General features: G+C 37.6%; 1 protein-coding gene across 1 annotated transcript in view; it reads left to right on the forward strand.

Annotated features, from left to right (window-relative positions):
* LOC150090087 (glutamate receptor-interacting protein 2-like) overlaps positions 1–15,944 on the forward strand; it is a 113,013-nt gene that overhangs the window by 49,034 nt on the left and 48,035 nt on the right. Inside the window, exon 5 of the mRNA XM_090389756.1 lies at positions 5,033–5,178. Within this exon, the coding sequence (XP_090245882.1) occupies positions 5,033–5,178 (146 nt within the window). The remainder of the gene's footprint in view (positions 1–5,032; positions 5,179–15,944) is intronic.

The following is a 15,944-nucleotide window of genomic DNA, read 5'->3' on the forward strand; positions in this document are numbered from 1 at the left end:
CCATAGGACACCATGTGCCTTTCTGTCTGCCTGTTTACACTGGTAAATTTCATACCAGATTGTACACACACTGGCCAAAAAAAATTACGCACTTTTGTATTAAGACAATGACAGACAGAAGAATTGCAAAGAAAACTGACGTGGGGGAGGTAACGTTTGCCTTAGAAATGTTGACTTAAGATATGTCAGTTTATATAGCGCGAAATGTTGACATCCGTTAACAAGCAAGTAGACGATATTTTCCAGGAAATACATGTTAGAAAAAATTCCGTGGTATTTCTTTTATGAAATATGACTGGAGATGAAACTTCGATTGATCACTGCAATCCTGAAACAAAGTAATAACGAGTGCAATGAAAACATAAGGATTAACACCGTCTAAAAAAATTAAACTTCCATAATTTCCTGGAAAACTTTGGAAGTTTTTTTGGGGGTGGGGGAAGAGTAGCGAATGGTTTATTCATGGAGTTTATGGCTTCTAAAATCACCATTGTCTGGAGCAGCGTTTCTCAAACTGTGTTCCGTGAGATGTGAACAAGTGTGCCGCAAAATATAGTAATTGATAATTAAAAATAAATAAATAAAATTTTGCATATTTGTAGCGTGTACCACTTTTGTATCATTATAATATTTATTATTATTATTATTATTATTATTAGCTATATGGTGCAAGGAAGCCTGAGCTTATGCAGCACCAGCCAAACAAAAAAAAAATACCGAATTACCCCAAAAGAGAGAGAGAGAGAGAGAGAGAGAGAGAGTCAAAAGGGAATCACCAAGAAAAAGAAGAATGATGATATCCAGCTCAGGACCCTGGGTGTGCCAAGCCCATACTCACCAGATGTGAGCCCCCGGGGTTAACAATTTTTTTTTTCAGTTATTAATATACTGGCATAGACTAATAATTTAACCTGGGGGCTCACATCTGGTGAGTATGGGCTTGGCAAACCCAGGGTCCTGAGCTGGATGTCATCATTCTTCTCTTTCTCAGGGTACCTTAGGGAATTTTTTTTTGGCTGGTGCAGCATAAGCCTCAGGCTACCTTGCACCATATGGCTAATAATAATAATAATAATAATAATCAAATAGACCGCGGAACACTTTATTTTGGCGGGCTTTGCATAAAGCAGTATGAACCTACAAAAAAGTAGTAATGTGTGATCTAATATGCCATTCGTATGCGATTTAGCCTGGAGTACACGGGTTGAAGGAGAGGAAGAAGCGAACCGATATCATAACTAAACTCACCTCCTTGTATAATTTTTTTTGATAATTATTAGTATTTCGAAATATTATTATTAAAATATGTGATTATGGATTGGTGGTTGGAAAAAAAGGAATTTTAAAACGAGAAGCAAAGTACTTCTAGTAGTGCAACTGTGGTCGATGAAAATGAACACAATATTGTCACACTTCAAAGTGAGAATGAACAATCGCAGCCTTTTTTTTTTTTTCCCAAAAATCCGAAGTGAAAAAACAGGAACCAACTACTAAAAGACCATAATGAAAGTATGATGACAGTTATTTAAATTTCAGCTTTACATGTGTTGGAAATAAAGATGCTCCTGATGCATAGTGCGTCGTATGTAATAAAATATTAGCAAACAGTTCTTTGGCGCCCGCTAAACTTGTTTCGCAAATGTTCCGTGACTAAAAAAGTTTGGGAAACGCTGGTCTGGAGTCTATGTACAATGCCACAACAAAAGCTTTATGTAACACCCCTAAAAAATAATGGGGTGCTCTTTTCCACGATATTGCTCCAGTTCCTAAGTTCAAGCTGCTTTTCGAGATATGACTCCCTTGTTGTCTTGACTTAACTCCCAGTTGATTTTTACTCGTTCTTCTTTCGATACTTCAGTGAAACACTAACTTAACCAACTTAACAGTTTCTTTGTCCAGATGGACGAGTGAACCAACAGAACCAACAGAACGGAAATTGCGGAGCAAATCTGGTGTTGAATAGGTTGGTTGTTATTTTGTTTTTCTGCACTAATGTAGAGAAGGCTATGAAAGTATAAACAAGAACATTTAGCATTTTATGTTAAATGTTCTTGGTAGGGTGAAAGTGTGGCGTGAGCCGCATGAAGCCAAGCATCTAGCCTGTCTCCTATCTACAATTCATGCAGTTGGAGGTGTGTAACATGGCGTGTGGAAGTCCTATTGGTACGGACTTGACGCGAGGAACTTTAATGGACTTTTTTCATTCCGTGGCTGAGTTAGTCGGTCTCAGGTGGAGACAGCAAGGTTTCCCCCCCCAGAAACTGTTTGAGAACACATGCAATTTGTTCTCTGGTCGAAAAAAAATTCCGAATGGATCGAGGACCATTCCTACGGTTTCCAGCATCTACCCTGGCTGCCTCTTTCCAGATCTGAATCCAGTTGATCTCGCAGTTCTCTACCGACCACAATACAGCAGCTGACAAATATCCTGATGGAGAAATGGACAAATCTGGTGCTAGACTCTTTCACTTAGTGAAATCCATGCCACGACGTGTACGGACTTTAATTCATGCAAAAGGTGGCCATACCAGATAACGAATAAAGGTTTCTAATTTTTTGCCCAGTGAGTGTATGACCTGGCATAAAAAAAAAAAAATATATATATATATACATACACACACCGGTATATATCAGTTGCTATTGTAATCAATAATGTACATCATTTTAAACGTACGTATCATAAAATAAAAAAATAAAAAACCCGGGTTATTAGGGATGAATTGGAGTGGGTCGGTCATTACCTTCAATCCTAATCCAAAGGTGCATAGATATTTTGGAAGTATCCATTATTTATTTCCAAAAAGAAACTTAAGGCTGTAGCATTAAGCAGGGGAGGTAAAGGGTTGTTTTCTGGAACTGCCAGGAGTTTTGGGGCGTTTTCTGGAATACCATAAATGATGCATCGTATTGCACACCTATGAATGAACTCAGGGACTTAATTCGCAGAAAATGCTCTCGGCTGTTGCGATGTCCTGCACTTTTGTCGCTTGACTGCGCAAGGCCTCATACAGGACGATTGTGCTGACCTCGCTCACAGCGATATCTATTTGTTTGCTCCGCTTAAACAACAGCATGGTGAAAATTTTCTGACAATACGGAGGTTGAAAACGATCTACATTACTGGTTACGCTGCAACCGAAATTTTTTTAATCGGATTTCCAGAATTTGATAAAGCGACGGAGTGTATAATGTTTTTGGTGATTTGGGCGAAAGAGAAATTCTGTATTTAAGTCAGTTTTGTACTTGCTTCTCTTTCTTTTTTTTTTTTTTTCTCTTACTTTGTTACAGACTCTCTTGGTATTTGTTGAGATAAGTATCATAAAGTGCTGTACTCATTATATTGTAAAATTCTGTAAAACAGCTGCTGGTGCGAAGAGCTGTTTCACGAGCAGTTTTATCATTACGATGAGTTCGTGAATTCCTAAATGATTTTATATAGCATTCAATTTAACCCCAGGGGCTCACATCTGGTGAGTATGGGCTTGGAACATCCAGGGTCCTGAGCTGGATGTCATCATTCATCTCTTCCTTGGTGATTCCCCTCTCTCTCTCTGTCTCTCTCTCTCTCTCTCTCTCTCTCTCTCTCAGGGTAACTCAAATTTTTTTTGACTGGTGCAGCAAAAGCCTGAGGCTTTCTTGCACCTTATGGCTAATGCTAATTATAGCGGTAATTGTTAATTTATTATTACTTCAATTACCAAAGACGTCTAGAGCATTTTAGAGTAAGAGCGCTTGATAAAATGTATAACTGTAACTTCAAATCGTCACATACGCAAGAAAATGGGCATTTGTCTTGGTAAGGCGTATAGGTTGGTATATAGGTTTAGCGTTTAGGTTTACTTTGTACTGGAGGAAGTTTAAAAATCATCTCAGCGACGCTAATATTGTCCGAGGAGTTTCTGCAACAAAAGTTGATGATTTACTGAGTCAAAGGCTTTTTTTCACTCCATGGCTGAGTTAGTCGGTCTCAGGCATAGGTAGCAAGGTTTCTTCTCCCCAGAAATGGGTTTTTTTTTTCGTCCAGCAAAACAGGCAAATCGAGCAGAAAACACACGCAATTTACAGACACAAATACGATTATGGATACACCTTGTCACCGCATTGCGGGCATGGCCATGTGGACATGTGTTTTGTAAAGGGCGGCTCCTAGAACGTGAGTTCATCTCCGCCTCGTATCTCTGTGAAGAACGGTATCACTACAAATGGGCCAGATGTGTGTGACGTCGGTTTGTGTGTATTATGTGTGTTCTGTTCTGGCCTCTTGGCTACCCAGAAGCATCAGTCACCTGGACAGATGATTCTGGGTACTCGTCCACACCACGGGAAGGTGGGCCAGTCCCAATGGAGCACGTACTGTCTCGATACGAGACTCTGAACCACCTGATGTTGCCAAAAGGTGGGCCAGATTTCTCTGGGGGCCCACTCCAGAGAGGGAAAAAAAATAATAAAATAAAAAATAATAAATAAAAGTAAATAAATAAACTAAAAACAAATTCTGGACGGATTCAAGCAAAAGAAGTGTGGGTTTTTTAATAGACTCATTTTTTGCTAGTGAAAAAAAGGTTATGTTAATTTACGCCAATAATTCAGGACGGATTCAAGCAAAAGAACCACTTCTTCAGGAGGTATACCCATAATCTATAGTATAATCAATTGTACAGATGCTTTTGCGCTGTACAAGTTCTGCCAATTCCCCCCCCCCTTTTTTTCCCCTTTTTTTTAAAATATTTATTTGTTTGTGTTTGATAATATTGTATGTCGGTTATAATTGATGTAGTTTAGAATACTTCCGATTGGTTGCATACTCTGACTTCACAGACATTGATGTAAATATTGGAATTTATATGCAAATAGAGAAAATAAATAAGCCAAATGTGCTTACATATTTTAATTTACTTACATATTAATTCAGAACTTCATAACCAAACACAAAAATCTTGAGAAACACGAATAATATTGCAATAATTGCTTATTTCTTCCGCAATTTAACTATCAGCATAATTATTTGATTGTTTTGTTATTTATGTTTCAGAAGTGATTCTTTGGCCGTGGGTGACTATATTTTATCTGTAAATGGTATCCGCACCAGTTCATTAAAGCACGAAGAAATTATCAACGTTTTAAAAAATGCTGGTGAGAAGGTGATCCTAGAAGTGGAATACGAAATACCTCCTTCTTGTAAGTATCGAAAATTTATGATAAATTATACATGAACTTATTTCTTAAGTTCAACAAAAATATACTTACGTGCGAACTTATTTCTTAAGTTCAACAAAAATATACTTACGTGCGATTCCATTAGTTTCTTTGCATGACTATTAACGACTTGTCAAATTGTTTCTCCGAAATATGGAAGAGACTAATAATAATAACTCAGTTTTGCCAGACTAAAGGGCCAGCAGATCTGACTATTGCCTGATCAGCCATGCCGGGCGATTATGCCACACGCTCTGTTTTGGTTAGCGCGTTTTTTGTAGCTTGCTGCTCAGTGGAGTACTCAGGATTTTTTTGTCGGCAGGTACATTCACAAAAAAAAAAATATTTTCTTTCTAAAAAAGCGACATAATACTAGATTTCGGCGTCAGGAGGGTCACATCTGGTGAGTATGAGCTTGACACACCCAGGGTCCTGAGCTGGATATCATCATTCTTCTCTTTCTTGGTGATTCTCTTCTACTTTTGTCTCTTTCTCTCTCTCTCAGGGTAACTCAAATATTTATTATTATTATTTTTTTGGCTGGTGCACCATATGGCTGATAATAATAATAACAATATGCCTGCTGACCCTACCCTGGCAACGCCACTGTTACTTCTTAAAAGTCAGTTTTGGAGCATCTAATGTCGAATGGGGGAGGGGAAGAAAAAGAATAAACTCAATTAAATCAGTGGTGTCAGTTTTTAGTTATTAAACCATGCCCGCTGTTTTCTTCAAGCAATAAAATTATTAAAATTACCTGCCTTGGTCTAAGACCTTGTAAGGTGATCTGCTTTTTTTAAAAAACTAAGGTCATTTTAATATGAAGAATAAAAGCAGGCGAACTCAAAAAAAAAAAAAAAAAAACCAAATGAAAGAAAAAGAATTCCTACTGTTAGAGAATAAATGAAAACGCACGACATAATACAGTTCTTCCATTAGCGATTTTTATAAATGAGAAACAACAATCAGTGCATGTACACACGATTCATTACACACAAGACAAGCTCTTTCTCTCGCCTTCCTGAGATAACACAGTCTTCCTAACTATAAGTTTATTTTCCTATCTCAACTTTCTGGTTCATTTCCTCGATTTTGTCAGATATCTCCGGAGACTGGGATAACCTAATTTATTCCCTAGCATAAAAATTGATAAGGTTATGAAACCCTTTCTCTATATCGAGCTAGTGTTGTTGTTATGAGACTGCTTTTTGAGGTACCACAAAGTTAGTACGAACATCCGTAATTTGAGATGCTTTTGAATTTAGCCTCACAGTAGGGAAAAGGGAAGTGAAACCTTGTACATTTTTATTTTTGACGCTATTTTGATCTAATATTAATTAATTAAAACGGCAATTTTAATTTAATTTAAAGCAATATAAGTTTGGAGGAAATTAAATAAATTATGTCTTATTTTTGCCTTTGTATATATATGTCTTTTGGTTTTTTTTTTTTTTTTTTATACTTGAATAAAAAATTATATTAAGAACCCTTGGCAAAGACACGATCCAGTAATCAAAATGAAGTATCAGGAGCGACTTGTTGAATGACTAAGAGGGACGGATTTTCGGTAGCCTATCGTCTGCTTGAATAAAGTTGTTTAGACAAAAGCCAACTCCAGAGAAGTTTATTAGCGTCATCTGTCAATACTGCTTTCTCTTTCCGGCGCCACCTTCGTCTCAATGGTGAATGTCCACACGCCGAGAAGTGGAGTGCTGCCTATTTTATTTTCTCTACCACTACAGGGAAATTGAAACCTATCCCTCACCACTCTCTTTTATTGAGTTGTTCTCGTGAGGGAGAAAACCGAGATGCATAGAGATAGAAGCATTTTGTATAATAAATGACAGGGGAGAAAGGAAGAGAACCACAATGTAACCCTTCTTTCTGTTCACCCTATATCCCTCTCCTCATAAAGAGATAGACCTAAGGCACATATCAACCCTCTCCCAAATATTTTAAACAAAAATATTTGTTTAAAATATTTTTCTTCAGATTAAAAATTATTTTCTGTTCCAGCTCTGAAACGGTTCTCAAGCGTTTGTATATTGTTTATATAGTATCATTGTAAAAAAAAAAAAAAAAAAATTATGATGAGCTGATAATAAAGAAATTCAATTTCAGTCTTTTGTGTGTGTAATAAATAAACCAAAATCGTCTCCGATGGCTTGATAATTATTCTGGTAATTATCTGCTACACTTCATTTAGTAATTAAATTATTAATGCTTTGAAAATTATTAATGTACCACCAGGGGTGGTTCCATAATTTTCTAAAGGGGTGGGAGGCGATATATGAGTTAAAGGGCTTAAACTGTGTTCTGAGGAAAATCATTAACCATCATGTAGCAGTTAAAAAAAAAAAAAACCCAGTACGCATTATTTTGATCATGGGAAAGATTTAAACCTCTTAGCCCGTACCTGGGGCCTCACCCTCATTTATTTATTATTACCACCATGTTTTGGCAAAAAAAAAAACAAAACATATTATTCAATTTAGGTAACAGATTAATTTTTTATTGAACAGAACTAATAATCCGGCTGGTTTGATGTTCTTATTCTTTAAAATAGAAGGTTTATTTTAATGAATAAAAGAAGTTTTAAATATTTTCAAAGAAACGTTGAATTATTGTGCAAATTCGTGATTTTTGTTTTTTTTGGCTGTTGAGCTTTATCCGAAAATTTTCTTTTCGTTTTTTTTTTTTTTTTTTTCTTTTTCTTTGATCGATATTGGTGACCATTAAATGATCATCAGGGGAATGCACTCGAGGAAGAATGAAAATTCTAGGAAGCGACAGAATGGACATCGATTATGATGTCGGTATTACATCAAAAGTACTATGGTGTTGCTCTCGTTGTGGCATCTAAAAAAATTCAATAGTCCCGAATTAATCGTCTGGACAATATAAGCAAGTTGCTCCAATAGAGATTTTATCAAAATGTTTAAATAAAAAAAGATTGGCAGAATGCAACACATAGTCGTTCGTCGATGTCATTCAAATGATTAATTCGTATATGTTGAATCGTAGATACAGTGACAAAAACGACACTGTGTTTTGGCATGCAGACGGTCTTAATCGATGCTCGCGTCATTCCTTGCTGTGTCGGCCCGAATCGACCACTTTCAATGATTATTTAATGCAACAGAAAGTCGACTTGCCGACTCTGCTTTTTATATTAAAAAAAAAAGAAGAAGAACGAATGTCAATGCCATTTGTTTATGACAAAAATTTTTCTATGTACTTTTGCCCATGGAGGAAGAAGAAGAAATGTTTGTAAAGTATTTTTCAGGACTTTGTTTTCTCTTTCAGCATATCATTATTCTACTTCTTTTTTTTTTTTTTTTCGGCCGTGCAGCAAATGCCTCTGACTTCCTTGCGCTATATGACTATTACTATTTTCAAGCTGTGTGTTAATTAAGCAGGAAGTAATCTTGCAAATTCACCAGTTTTTAACAATAACTACTAATTTTAAATTTCTATCAAATATTTAAATTTTATTCTGCAGTATTCCCTACAAAAGCAAAATCTCGTCCAGGAATTAGGAACAGAGGCATATGCAAAAATTGTATTGGGTGAGGGGGGGGGGGGGGTAGATAGAAGCAAGAGTAAAGGGTATATGAGTATTGGTAATTAATTTATCAAATTTTTTCATCACAATGCAATAAACCTCTGCAAACTTGTAGTCATTTTTTATTATCAAAATATAAATATCTTTTCACAAATCCTCCTCTCTTCCACCTGTATATGCACTCAGAATATAACCTTTAAAGTAACATAAGAAAATGAATGGAAAATATTTGTGACTAAAGTTCTCGATTGAATGGAACCAAATACACTGAATTGGCTTTGCATTAGCAACATTCCCTTGTGTAAGCATTGACTACTCTAATAAATTTCTGAATGGAAAGGTTACAGAGTAATAAAAAGTACTGAAGCCTATAACAGTTACAAGATGATCTGTAATAGAGCCACAGAAAAGGTTCGACAGGCAAAGGCAGTTTATGAGAAAGCACTAGCAAACAGAGCAAAGAGGGGGGATAAGAAATTCTTCACATATATAAATGCCAAGAAGAGCAGGACAAACCAGATCGGACCTTTACGTAAGGGAAAGAGGATAGTATTAAATACACCAGTTGCAGATGAACTCAACAGTTATTTTGCATCGATACTTACAAATGAAAAACCTTTTGTGGCAATGGGAAATTGTGGGAGCAAAGTTGAAAAATATGTAATTAATGATACTGAAATTTCGCCAGATTATTTAATGAAAAAACTTTCAAGCCTACAGGCCAGTAAGGCTCCTGGAGTTGATGGAATATACCCTATAGGCAGGCGAAGGCAGATTATGAGAAATATTTGGCAAGGGATACAAAGAAAAACAGCAAAGAATTCTTTACATATGTAAACTCTAGAAGGAAGGGGATGAATCAGATTGGTCCACTTGATATTGATGGGTCAACTGTTGATGATCCTGCTCAGGTAGCTAACAAACTGAATGAATATTTTGCATCGACATTCACACATGAGGAGTTATTCAGCGAGGGGTGTATTCAACTTTGGCAGTAAGCTAGAGAATCTTGTAATAACTGAGAGTAAAGTGGAGGAGAAATTGTTGAAGATAAATACAAGAAAGGCACCTGGGGTGGATGGGATCTATCCAGTTATATTAAAGGAGGCAGCAAAGGAAGTAAGCAAACCCTTAGCCATAATTATGAGAGCTTCCTTGGACTCAGGGGAAGTACCCATGGACTGGAGATGTGCAAATGTGACCCCAATTCACAAAGGAGGATCAAAGGGCGACACAAGTAATTATAGACCTGTTAGTTTAACTTCGGTTCCTGGAAAATTAATGGAGGCACTATTTAAAGAAGCGCTGCAGGATCATCTAGACAAGACTTCAGTTATAGCTCAGACACAGCATAGTTTTGTTAAGGGGAAGTCTTGCCTGACCAATTTGATTGGATACTATGATGCAGTCACAAAAGAACTGGATGCAGGGAATAATTTTGATATTATATACTTGGATCTTAGAAAGGCTTTTGATACTATTGCACATGGAAGACTGCTGCACAAATTGGAGCAGTGTGGCATTGGAGGCAAATTGCTGCTATGGATAAAGGGGTGGTTGAGGGGGAGAAGACAGAGTGGTAATCAATGGACACTGCTCATCGTGGACTAATGTTATTAGTGGAGTCCCTCAGGGTTCAGTATTGGGTCCATTATTGTTTTCTGTATTTATAAATGATATTGATGATGGTATATCCAGCTTAATGTCCAAGTTTGCAGACGATACGAAGGTTGGCAGGGTTGTCAAGGACACTACTGACACTATGCTACTGCAACAGGATCTGGAAAGGTTGAGCAGATGGGCTGAGAGGTGGCAAATGAAGTTTAACATTGACAAATGTAAAGTACTACATATGGGAAACAGCAACCCCAGAGCAATGTATCAACTCTGTGGTACTACAGTGACAGTGGTAGAGAATGAAAGGGACCTGGGGGTGGTTGTGCAGGCAGATATGAAGTTTTCTGACAGTGCAGACGGGCTGCAAGAGTAGCTCATGGTGTATTGTCGATGATATATAGGAATTTTTCTAGCAGGGATAAGGAGGTGATTATTCCCTTGTATAAGGCAATGGTCAGGCCACACTTAGAGTACTGTATACAGGTCTTGAGGCCTCATTTCAAGAAGAATGTAGAGATGCTGGAACGAGTACAGAGAAGGGCAACAAGATTAGTGAATGGAACAAAGGGGTGCTCTTACGAAGAAAGGCTTAAGTTTTGCAAATTACAGTGTCTGGGGACTAGGCACCAACGAGGTGATCTGATAGAGGTGTATAAAGCCTTGAATGGTTTGAGCATGCTCAATGCTGATGGGATTCTTCCTCTTGCTCAGAATAATCACCTGAGAGGGCATAAATTCAAATTGAGAAAAGACAGATGTAGGATAGACGTGAGGAAATTTGCCTTTAGCCAGCGGGTGGTTGGTTGGTGGAATAGACTTCCATCCCTTGTCGTGGAAGGTGATAGCCTAAATAAGTTTAAGGCTCAGCTGGACAGGTATTTCGAACGAACAGAGGGGTGAAGTGGTTATTTTTTATTTATTTATTTATTATTATTATTTATTTTTGTTGGCTGATGCTGCATAAGCTTGCTTTCTTGCATCAAATGCCTCTACTAATGCTAATAATCTTAAGGGAGGCAGTGAGTGAGTGCATTGAACCATTGAGGCTAATTATGCAAGCATCACTAGACTCTGGGGAGATTCCGTTGGGTTGGAAAAGTGCCAGTGTATCTCCCATACATAAGGGTGGCTCTAAGAGTGAAGTGGGAAATTATCAACCTGTCAGTCTGACTTCAGTGGTAGGGAAAATCATGGAGGCAATGATCAAGGGTGGAATTCAGGATCATTTGGATAGAATTGAAATTCTCAAGGATACTCAGCATGGTTTTGTAAAGAGAAAATCATGTTTAACAAATCTGGTCCGCTATTTTGAAAGGGTCACTCACGAGCTGGATTTAGGGAATAATTTCGACATTGTTTATTTAGATTTCAGCAAAGCTTTTGACTCAGTCCCACATGAGCGGTTGCTTTATAAGCTGGAACAGGTTGGAATCACTGGGAAAATCCTTAGATGGATAGCAGGATGGCTTCAGGGCAGGAGGCAGAGGGTTGTGATAAATGGCTATTTCTCAGATTGGGTTGATGTAAGAAGTGGGGTTCCCCAACGATCAGTATTAGGACCACTGTTGTTTTTAATTTTCATAAACGACGTTGATGAAGGGATAGAGGGCGTGATGTCTAAATTTGCAGATGATGTTAAAATTGGTAGAGTAGTTAATGATCACTGTCAAGCTGAGCTTCTTCAGAGAGATCTAGATAGACTTCAGGAATGGTCAGAAAAATGGCAGCTATGCTTTAATCCAACAAGATGTAAGGTATTACACCTGGGAAACAGTAATCCCAAAATAACTTATTCACTTGGTGGAGTTCAACTAAACCCAGTACTGGAGGAAAGGGACTTGGGTGTTATGATATGGTCAGACATGAAATTCTCTGAACATTGTAAACAGGTTGCAAGGAAGGCCTATGGTGTCCTATTGATGATCTATCAAACTTTTGCAAGTAGAGATAGGGACGTGATAATCCCATTACATAAGGCTTTTGTTAGACCACACTTGGAATACTGTGTTCAAGCATGGAGACCGCATCTAAAGAAAGACATTGAGCTTCTTGAAAGGGTGCAAAGATGGGTAACTCGCCTGGTGAGATTGGCAAAAGGGTGTCCTTATGAAGAAAGACTTCAAATATGTGGGTTGCAGAGCTTGGAAACTAGACACTTTAGAGGAGATTTGATTGAGGTGTTTAAGGCTCTGAGAGGCATCAGTAAAATGAATGAGGATGAAATTTTCAAGATTATAAATGATGCTAGAACTAGGGGACATAAATTCAAGTTACAGGGGGGAAATGTTTAGATTGGATTGCAGGAAGTTTTATTTTAGCCAGCGGGTTATAAATTACTGGAATAAGTTGCCTACATGGGTGATAGAGGCCCATTTGGGGAAATTCAAAGGTCATCTGGATAGTACCTTTGGGTGAGGGAAGTGCATAGGATGATAGGTTTAATTTCCTTTTCTTTTATTAATTATTATTATTATTTTATTTTTTAATCATTGTTTTATTTGGTTTTTTTTTTCTTTGGCTGGTGCAGCATAAGCCATAGACTTTCTTGCACCATGCTGCCATTACTAATACTAATAACATTGGTTAAGGCACAAACTTGGCAATGGCTGATATAAGATCATATCAGTGATTAGTTTTTGAGATCTGTAAGGAAGAATGGTCAGCCTTGAGATCTTTCCAACTTCAAACGTGTAATGATTGTGGGGGCAAGACATGCAAGTTCCAGTATCTCCACAGCAGTTAAAATGGTTAAGTGCTCCCATTTTTCACTGTGGCAAATCTACCTTGACTTGCCTAACAGTGATCAATCAATCAAACAAAAGTCACATGTGGTCAATACCTCTGGAGAGTGTTGTCTCATCTTGTAACGTAGCAGTACAGTGGCCCAGCAAACCACCCAGTACAATGTAGGATAAGAAGGCTAATATCCATATGGACTTAGTGTTACATGACCTGTGGGCCCCCCCCTGGGGGTTTTGCCCACTTTTCTATCCATGTGGACACTGTGCTGTACATATCATATAGGTTATAGCAGTTGATGGTTGTCACAAGTATTCATGCCCACTGTAAGAGACAAAAAACTGTGTTGTGCATGGGCATGTTAGCACTACCCCTGGCCACTAACGTGGAAATCTGTCACCTGGTCTGATGAATCTAGTTTCCAACTATTATGCTGATGGGCATGTTCATGTTTGGAGACAACATGAGACCATGGCACCTGGATGTACTGTTGGTGTTTGGCCAACTGGAGGAGGTTTTATGGTTTTGAGATATGCCCTGGCATGCCCTGGATCTTCTGAGCACTGTTAATCAACAACTCAGTGGGAACACATATCTTTCTGTCATCACCAGCCAAGTACACCCCTTGATGACAGTGTATCCAAACAATTTTGGCATCTATCGACAAGGCAGTATTCATTATCAAAAACATGATGATGAATTCTCAATCCTCCCAGGCTGCCTAACTCAACTCACTCAATCTCAGCCCACTTGAATATATTTGGAACCTACTGAAAATGGTCATTTGATGATATGACCATCCATGTGACAATGCATGGGCATTACTGGATCTGTTGTGCAACACATGAATAGCTCTACCACAGGACACCATGTATCACCTTGTAAAGTCCATGCCAAGACATGTACAGGCTATATTACAGGCAAAAGGTGGCCTCAGTAGGTATTAGGTAAGTATTGCTAATGCTAAGCCAACTCAGTGTAATTTTAAATAAGTATTGGCCGGGTTTTCAATTTCTGATGGATTTCTGCTTTTTAAGAAGAAATATGCTCCTGTTACAGAGTAGTAGCCAGGATTTTTTTTCAGTAGGTACATTCACAAAAAATGGCCATTTGTATTTTAAAAAAGCTCACAATACCAGATTTCAGTGTCAGGGGTACAGTGTACCTGCTGACCCTACCCTGGCTATGCTATTGGTGGTAGTAGAGTCTTGCAAGTCAGCAAACTTTTGGAAATTGTTTCTTATTTGCTTTACGCAAGTCAAGCAGTTTCACCGATACCCTTTTCTGATTACCGACCTAAGCATCTCTCTTTCTTCAAAGGTTATTCTACTTTGAAACTCACTACACTCCAATTTTCCATCACAAAATGGTTATACAAATTTGTATGTAATTATAGCCTAACTGGTTTTCCTTTAGGCCCTCACATGTAGCACAGTGGTTATAAATCACATACCTCTCACACCATAGAAAAAGCCTGGATTTGAATCCTATAAATATTGTAAGGAACTTTTTATGGTCTTTTTCACACCATGGCTGAATTAATTGATCTCAGCTGAGGGTACCATAGTTTTTACCCTGAAAACTATGGTATCCTTACCTGAGATAAATTAACTCGGCCACAGTATGAAAAAGGCCATAAAAGTTCCTCACATTATTTACCAGATTTTTCTTTGGTGTGAAGGACTCTGATTTATAATCACAGTGCTACATATGAGGGTAGAACCTAATAAAGTAAAGGAAAATTAGTTAGGCTATAATTATATATAACTGTTTTGTGATGGAAACTTGGAGTTGTTGATGGCACTGTAGTGAGTTTCAAAGTAGAATAACCTTTGAAGAAAGAGAGATGCTTAGGTCAGTAATCAGAGAAGGGTACCAGTGAAATTGTTTGGCTTGTGTAAAGCAAATAAGAAACAATTTCCAAAAATTTACATTCTCTATTCAGTCTGCGTATTTTGTTCACCAAAAATAGGCAGAGTGAATAGTGACTGCATAAAATTTACAGTACCTCCTGCAAGCATGTAGGAGGTACTGCTTGTGCACCGTGTAACTTGAATATGTTTGTTTATCCCCCTAGACCTAGGTAGAACCTGCTTTTGAGAACTTAATTAAGTATCACCTAGGTATTTAATTAGATTTTCAAAAGCAGGACCTCCAAATGACTTCATTTCCACTCCTTTCTTCTCTTTTCTAGTAGCTGGCCATGTCTTGTACACAACATGTCAAATAAGTAACAAAAGTTGCTGTCACTGAAATATTCATATTTCTATCCTATTTTAGATAACTTAATCTTATTTAATAAGTTTAGGTAACCTTAATAAGGTTAGGTGTTAAGTCACAACTTCTATATGTTGTTCATTTTACATTATATTGATATCTGTATGACATTATGTTCCTAAATGCTACATTAAAAATTAACCTCTAATTATTCCATTTTAGGTAAGCTAACCTCATTAAATAAGGTTAGGTTGCTAAAATAGGATAATTGGAGGTTAATTTTTAATGAAGCATTTAGAAAATAGTGCTATTAGGTATTACTGTTTTTAAATGCCTGACCTTACTTTAGGTAAGATGCGGTTAGGCTATCTAAATCAGGCTTAGTGTCAAAGTTTGCAGATGATACAAAGGTTGGCAGGGTTGTTAATGACAGTAATGGCAGTGTGCTACTGCAACAGGATCTAGATAATTTGGGCAGATGGGATAAGAAGTGGCAACTGAAGTTTAACCTTGACAAATGCAAAGTACTGCATATGGGTAGAAGTAACCCCAGAGAAACGTACCAACTGTGTGGTACTACACTTAAGGTGGTAGAAAATGAAAAAGACCT

This window comes from Mastigoproctus giganteus, chromosome 2, assembly GCF_048544385.1.
Source record: "Mastigoproctus giganteus isolate SK-2022 chromosome 2, ASM4854438v1, whole genome shotgun sequence".
Lineage (NCBI taxonomy): Eukaryota > Metazoa > Arthropoda > Arachnida > Uropygi > Thelyphonidae > Mastigoproctus > Mastigoproctus giganteus.